At 36.0% G+C, this 6944-nt stretch overlaps 2 protein-coding genes across 3 annotated transcripts; one reads left to right on the plus strand and one right to left on the minus strand.

Moving 5' to 3' along the window:
- The first annotated feature begins 520 nt into the window (after positions 1 to 520).
- On the plus strand, positions 521 to 3799 carry LOC116123234 (probable arabinosyltransferase ARAD1). Its single transcript, XM_031409035.1, has 3 exons — positions 521 to 1515; positions 2292 to 2657; positions 3306 to 3799. The coding sequence occupies exons 1-3, from the start codon at positions 601 to 603 to the stop codon at positions 3492 to 3494; spliced, it is 1470 nt and encodes a 489-aa protein (XP_031264895.1). The 5' UTR covers positions 521 to 600; the 3' UTR covers positions 3495 to 3799.
- A 484-nt stretch (positions 3800 to 4283) lies between these two features.
- Positions 4284 to 6627, minus strand: LOC116123173 (14 kDa zinc-binding protein-like). Of its 2 annotated transcripts, XM_031408980.1 has the most exons (6): positions 6508 to 6627; positions 6292 to 6411; positions 5614 to 5700; positions 4938 to 5085; positions 4644 to 4761; positions 4284 to 4542 (listed from the first exon to the last, which is right to left on the minus strand). In XM_031408980.1, exons 1-6 carry the CDS (start codon positions 6582 to 6584, stop codon positions 4475 to 4477), a joined length of 618 nt encoding a protein of 205 aa, XP_031264840.1. In that variant the 5' UTR covers positions 6585 to 6627; the 3' UTR covers positions 4284 to 4474. The 2 variants fall into 2 exon arrangements, with proteins under 2 accessions (XP_031264840.1, XP_031264841.1); XM_031408981.1 differs by lacking the exon at positions 4284 to 4542 and having other exon boundaries at positions 4882 to 5085.
- Between the last annotated feature and the right edge of the window lie 317 nt (positions 6628 to 6944).

A 6944-nucleotide genomic window follows, 5' to 3' on the forward strand; every position in this document is an offset into this window, starting at 1 on the left:
AATATCACCATCCCACTCCCATTTAATGGTGTCACTAATCACTAAATAAACATGTTCTCCATTTAAGCAACGCCTGTACCAGGCAATATTTTAATTTAATGATCTCTCATACCCTTTTTACCAAAAATCACATATTAACACCATTCATTTTCACAAATCTTTTAAAAAAAAATATATATATATTATAAATAAACCCTCTTGATATTTCAAGTTTAGATTTCATTCTCAAAATCATTAAATTATAATGAATCAATAAACCTTACTAATAATATCAACATTAATAAAAACTAAAACTTCATTTTCAACATCATTTATCTCCTTTTATAATTTTTAACCATCCCTATCTCCCTCAACCTCAACACCTAATTTTCCCCCAAAATCACACAAAAATCAAAATCGATAACCTATAAAGCCTTAATTCATACCAATTTCATAACCCAAAATTCCCCAAAAAATAGTAAAATACATTAAAAAAAAAAAAAGAAAATCCCTAAATTCATACAAAGTTTCACTCAACCAAATAAACAAATAGACAAACAAAAACAGAAGCCAACGTCCAGCCATTTCACTGCTCATCTCAGTGGCGAACCCACAAATGAAATGAACAGAAAAACTAAACCCATTTCACCTTTTCCCTCTCCCTCTCCCCACTCATCACTAAGCTCCACCCCATCTCGCAAAACCCTATCCCTTTCCTTCTTTTCTCAAATGGCGCGAAAATCTTCCCTCCTCAAACGCCTCGGTATCTTCGTCCTCCTCTTGGTTTTCGCCGTCTTCGCTCTCGCCACCTCCTTTTTCCACCCTTCGCCGCCGCCGGACCGCCCCGCCAACGACGTCAAGCTCTCTTCCGATGTCAAACAAAATCTTGAAAATTTAAAAGGTCGAAACTTGAAAGTCAAAATTTATATGTACGATCTTCCCAAGAAGTTCACTTATGGCATCATCGAGCAGCACGCTTTGGCTCGTGGGGGTTCGGTTCAGCCTGGTACTGGCGTGTCGTCGTTGAAATACCCGGGTCACCAGCATATGGGGGAGTGGTATTTGTTCTCGGATCTGAATCGACCCGAGGGGGAAAGAGTCGGGTCTCCGATTGTGAAGGTGACGGATCCTGAAGAGGCGGATCTTTTCTTCGTCCCGGTGTTTTCTTCGTTGAGTTTGATCGTGAACAATGGAGGTGGGCTGGCGACCGAAGGTGGGGCTCTCAGGTACAGCGACGATGAGATGCAGGAGGAGCTGGTGGAATGGCTGGAGAAGCAGGAGTATTGGAGGAGGAACAATGGTTGGGACCACGTGATCGTGGCGGGTGACCCGAATGCGATGTTAAGGGTGGTGGATCGGGTGAAGAATGCGGTGTTGTTGGTCTCTGATTTCGGGCGGTTGAGGGGTGACCAGGGGTCGCTTGTGAAGGATGTGATTATTCCATATTCGCATCGGATTAATTTGTATAAGGGTGAAGTTGGAGTCGAAAATCGGAACACTTTGTTGTTCTTCATGGGCAATCGGTATCGAAAAGAGGTAAATTGATATCAATTTATACTTTGTTTATGCTTATTTAATCAATTATTTAATTGTGTGTGTTGTTTTGCTGAAGAGTTATATGTGATGTTGAGCATTTTAGAGGTTTTTGGATTATACATAAGGGAAAGTGTATGAAGATAATTGTTGGTTAAATGTTTGGATTTATTAAGGGTTTAGTGTCATGAAATTTAGATTGTAGGATTTGATTGCTTTGGTGGCATTGGAGTGTGATGAAGTTATCAAATTAATAATCAGTATGGTTATGAAATTCGTAATGTCTGGCTATCTGATCTCAAACAAACATAAATTTGTGTGCTTTGTTCAATTTGATTTTGTAGTGCCTTCATATTATGGTGTTCGCTTATTGTTTATCTGAATATGCATATGAATGTAAGCTGGAATGGGGCTTTCTGTGTGAGTATGCTTAATCGGGAGGTTTCATCTTATTAGTGAATATTGAACCAAGTTGGAGAATTGGATTGAAGTCTGTGTCTGTGACAATGAAGATTTCTCATAGAGCCTTCATTTTCACATTTACCACTTTCCTTGGAACTAGCTTGTTTTTGTGCTCGGTGAAACCATTGTATAGAATTTTATTCATATGTTAATACACAGTTATAAGACAGCGTATTGTGACTAGAGTTTCTTAGATCTGTGTGCTTGGTTGCAGGATTTATACTCCTCTTGACTCAGATTTAGGGTAATGGGTATTCCTGATTTTATGACTTCTATATATTTTTTATGGTCTCTTATCTCCTTTTTTTCCTTTGTAGGGAGGCAAAATTCGGGATTTGCTTTTCAACTTACTTGAAACAGAAGAAGGTGTCATAATAAAACATGGGACACAATCTAGAGAGAATAGACGTGCAGCCACCCGAGGGATGCATACATCAAAGTTCTGTTTGAATCCTGCTGGTGATACACCATCAGCTTGCCGGCTATTTGATTCTATAGTTAGCTTGTGTATACCTGTAATAGTTAGTGATAGCATTGAGTTGCCTTTTGAAGACGTGATAGACTATAGAAAGATTGCAGTATTTGTAGAGACCAACGCTGCTCTGAAGCCTGAGTATTTAGTTTCAATTCTGAAAGCAGTGACCACAGAAAAGATTCTGGAATATCAGAAAGAGCTCAAAGAGGTAAGTAATATTTGCAGTTCCTTTACTTTCAAACTTTTGATACTACAGTTGCTTTCACGCCTGTACTTTTCACTGGTGTTCCGGATAAAATTTCAACATTTATTTTGTGTTGTGTAAACATGAGTATTCATTAGCTTAAAAGTTGGCTATAAAGCAATTAGGTTTTTGTTTGCCTCTAAGGCACTAGCATCTTGTAACCAAATAGGTTTGAATGTGCACACTCAAGAACTTCTCTCCTTGCAACATTTAACTCTACACACTTGTTTAAAGCATCTTCATTAGAGTACTTTATTTTAGAAATGAACTATAGAAACATTGATATTTTATTTTTATTGGTCCAGTTGCTTAGAAGCCAAGCAGTTGTTAGGGTTTGACATAATGTTCACAAACTTCTCTGTCATGGTTAGACTTAATCGGAAGCAGGCACAGCCTGACAGTGACAACATTTGTCAGGGCAACTGCAACACTATAGCTTGTTAGATTTCATTTACTTTGCAATGAGGATTATGAGGCGCATTAGATAAAACTTTCATGCACTTTGTTTTACTTTTTACCTTCAAGGTTTGCGATTTTTTTCCGTTTATTGCAATATACCAGCTACCTAGGTTACTTAAAAGTTTATTTTTCTTTATGTAAATTGTTTTTCAGGTGCAGAGATACTTTATATATGACCATCCAGGGGGAACAGTAAACGAAGTGTGGCGTCAAGTCTCACAGAAGCTACCTCTAATCAAACTTATGATTAATCGTGACAGACGGCTTATCAAGAGGGAATTGAGTGAGCCAGATTGCTCTTGTCTCTGTTCAAATAAGACTGGGATTATTAGCTCTTTGTGACACCCCCTTTATCTGGAAGTTCGATGCCCACACAAACTGCCATAGTTTTCTCTGAAATTGGCTGTTAAAAGGTATCCGAGTTATAGGCATCACCAAGTACAAATGCAAAAATTTACTGACCCTCTAAAGTTCATGGTCAAAGTTATTTTATCTTCATTATTTTAGGTTGTATGTGGAAGGGGTAGAGTTTTCTTGCACGGGATGTAGATTTATGTTAATTTATTTGTATCTTCACTAATACTGTAGCTGGAAATGCAATTTTTTAGCTGCCAATATAATTGATTTGTACATTTAGAAAATAAAAGAAGTATCATATATTCATAATTGTCTTTGATTCCCAAATTTCACCCATATTGTTTTGATTGCCTTAGTTTGTTTTGGCAGTGGAAATTGTGAAGCTGCTGAACTAACTACCTTCAGCTGGCATATATATTTTGGTTGTCTTTGAAAAAAATACGAGTTATTATTAAAGAAAGATTGGCCATAGTACTGGGATTCAAGTCTCAGTATCAATAGGCAAAAGGTAATGAATGTCACAATGTTAACATGGAACGTTAAATGCTGAACTGGTAAAACGAGAAAAGTTTCAATCCCACAGGTGAATTATAGTTCTAATCCATTTTACTAAATGGCATGATTCCAATGCCAGATAGAGCACACTAGCAAACATGGACTTGTGATTTTAAACCACAAATTTTAAGATTACAAGCTTGTAAATCAACACCGTAAGCATCACAGCAATGAAATAATTCTTATTTCAATGAATTATTCCAGAGCATGGCTAACTTATTATAATATTATGCATAAATAATAAACTCCATATTTTATTATATTCTCTTAAAATTTGAAGTCAAAACATTCCTAGCTCATGAGAATAATCCTCCAAATGTCCTAGATTAATAGCTGAACATAGTTTGGGATCTGAATGAAGAACAAGGAAAACATATTAGAGTTCGCTAGCGTAAATATGTTACAAACTTTCAACCAGCCGGCCATGTCATCTGTCGCCCACCCAAGACGTGTAAGTGGAGATGATAAACAGATTGACCTGGAGGAGAGTGAGAGTGTCAAGATAAATATATCAATCAATGCAGTGACCTAAAAAGAAAAAATCCTCCAGGAATTATATAATATGGGATGAAAGCTTACATCCACCAGGACCATTGTTGATTACAACTCGAAAACCATCCAGGATACCTTCTTTCTCGGCCACTATTTTTGCAGCATAGAGTAGATAGCCCAATATTTCTGTATGCCTTTCTTCAGCCTGACAAGGAAGAGAGACACAAAATTACACAGAAAAATCATCCCAATTGAAATGCATAGAGAACACCAAAAAGCGTATATAATATTGTCGATACATTTGCAAGTGGAGTAATCTAATTACTGCAACAGCAGACCTCTTTTGTCAGGAAAGACAATAGTAATAACATGAGAACCAACCTTCCCAAGCATTGTTAATCCATCCCTGAACTTTGGAATGACTAAAACATGAACAGGAGCTTGTGGGTTGACGTCACGAAACGCTAAGACCTTCTCATCCTCATATACAATGGACGAAGGGATTTCTTTTGCTATGATCTTGTCAAATCTGAAAAGGACCAAAGATAGAGAGAGAGAGAGAGAGAGAGAGAGAGAGATTTTTCCATCAGCAAACTCAACATGTCCCTACACTTAAGCAGTAGTCAAAAGTATATTCAGTTTGTGATTTAATCTACATAAACAATAATCCTTAATCATTAGAGAACGCTCTCCAACACAAACAAAAGCAGTAGAAAAACAAATTTCAGTCTACACATTAGAGGAAGAAGGTAATGTTACCCCCTCTTTTTATAATAGTGTTTTTATACATATCATATGCCTCCAAGCACTCAAATTAATACAGCTTATTTACTGACATTAAAATCACGATCAGCATTAAAGTTTCTCACTGGAAACTTCTACAGATTCTCAATCTGCAGAGAATCTCCACAAATTTTAGCATTTCAAAAGTTTCACTGAATTATAATACATATATGTATATGACTGTTATCCATAAATTTCAAGTTAAAAAAAAAAAGTGTATCTATGAATTACACTATAACTAGAATTTGAGATCAAACCAGGGTTATTATGATACATGGTTGGAGCTTCACTATCAGCATTCACTGCAGCTGCTTTCGCTAGGGCCTCTTCATCATTTGTAACACCAATACGAGAGAAGGATCTGTAGATGTTTCAAGTTAATATGAAGAAAGACGTCAATTGTCATTGAACATAAATTAAAGTTCATTCCAGCAGCAAACAAAAGCTATTATCATAAATAATACCCTGTGATTTCACTCCATTTTCAATTTCCAACAAAAGAAACTTCTTATCTCTTCCACCAACAATAATACGATCAACAAGGTACAGAACTCTAAGCTTTTAGGAATATCTACAATAAGCACACAAATACCTAAAACTGCCCACCCCAATTTTCCTCTCTTGTTATTTTCATTAAAAAAAATGGGGGTAAACTCTAAACTACAACAGCTTTATCTTAAACCCATTTTGTTTCGATCATTATTCTCCACAGTTTTTTCCATTCTATTCTTATATCTACCAACAACTCAATCAACAAAGCAAGGCTCTCTCTTTAGTTCTGCTTTCTCAAGCATCAGAATTCAGTTAACATTTAACAAATAAACAATTGAAGAACTTGTTACAAGTTCAATGAATGAAATCTAAAAAAGAATTATATAATTATTTTCTGAAAAAGAAAAAACTTTGCCACAAATATCAACCTTTTGACATGAAAAGAAAAAGTAAACTGTACCTGCGAGAGTGAAATGGAAGAAGAAAGCTAACGGGGTTGTAATTAAAGAAGGTTCGTGGAGGAGGAACCCTCACATTTGCAAAAGCAAACGCTCTAACAGAAGCACTTCCAGCATAATTCCTTTTCAAACAAAACAAATAGAATAAGAAATACCCAGTTCAATTAAATTCTATATTACACATCAAAAAAAAAAAAAAACGCAGAGATTGAGAGTACCGAAGTAGAGAGGAGGTTATTGCAGCCATTGAATGCAATTTTGGCTTAAAAATCAGTTCTAGCAAGTTTTTAGACATCCTAAAACATGCCCACCTTAAGGGTAAATCTGTAATTGAATAAAAAAAGGGTGGAAAAAAAAAAGTTTCGCTTTCTGTGCAATTTGTTTACACAGCACATATATAATTATTGTAGCATTATTGACGCGTGAATGAAACTTTTCCCACCCAAAGTTGCGGTAATTAAATGTTTCACACATAAAATTTGAAAAAAAAAAAAAAACATTTTTCCACCCATCATTAAATTCAGACTTTAGTTTTAATAGCAAAGGGCATTCTTGCCAGTTAGGCTTAGGACAATAAATATTATAGGGTTAATGTATGTACACCCCTAAAGTACAAACACATTTTGGAAAATAGGCATTAAACCCTACCTTCAAT

Source organism: Pistacia vera, unplaced genomic scaffold (genome assembly GCF_008641045.1).
Source record: "Pistacia vera cultivar Batoury unplaced genomic scaffold, PisVer_v2 Contig140, whole genome shotgun sequence".
In the NCBI taxonomy this organism is placed as follows: Eukaryota; Viridiplantae; Streptophyta; class Magnoliopsida; order Sapindales; family Anacardiaceae; genus Pistacia; species Pistacia vera.

Bases quoted from the DNA above. Each gene is read 5' to 3' on its own strand.
- LOC116123234 (XM_031409035.1), top strand. From the start codon at position 601: ATGAACAGAAAAACTAAACCCATTTCACCTTTTCCCTCTCCCTCTCCC. The intron at 1,516-2,291 runs GTAAATTGATAT...TTTCCTTTGTAG, and splicing joins GCAATCGGTATCGAAAAGAG to GGAGGCAAAATTCGGGATTT. The intron at 2,658-3,305 runs GTAAGTAATATT...ATTGTTTTTCAG, and splicing joins ATCAGAAAGAGCTCAAAGAG to GTGCAGAGATACTTTATATA.
- LOC116123173 (XM_031408980.1), bottom strand. From the start codon at position 6,584: ATGTCTAAAAACTTGCTAGAACTGATTTTTAAGCCAAAATTGCATTCA. The intron at 6,412-6,507 runs GTACTCTCAATC...TTGTTTGAAAAG, and splicing joins ATAACCTCCTCTCTACTTCG to GAATTATGCTGGAAGTGCTT. The intron at 5,701-6,291 runs GTACAGTTTACT...AAACATCTACAG, and splicing joins CTTCCATTTCACTCTCGCAG to ATCCTTCTCTCGTATTGGTG.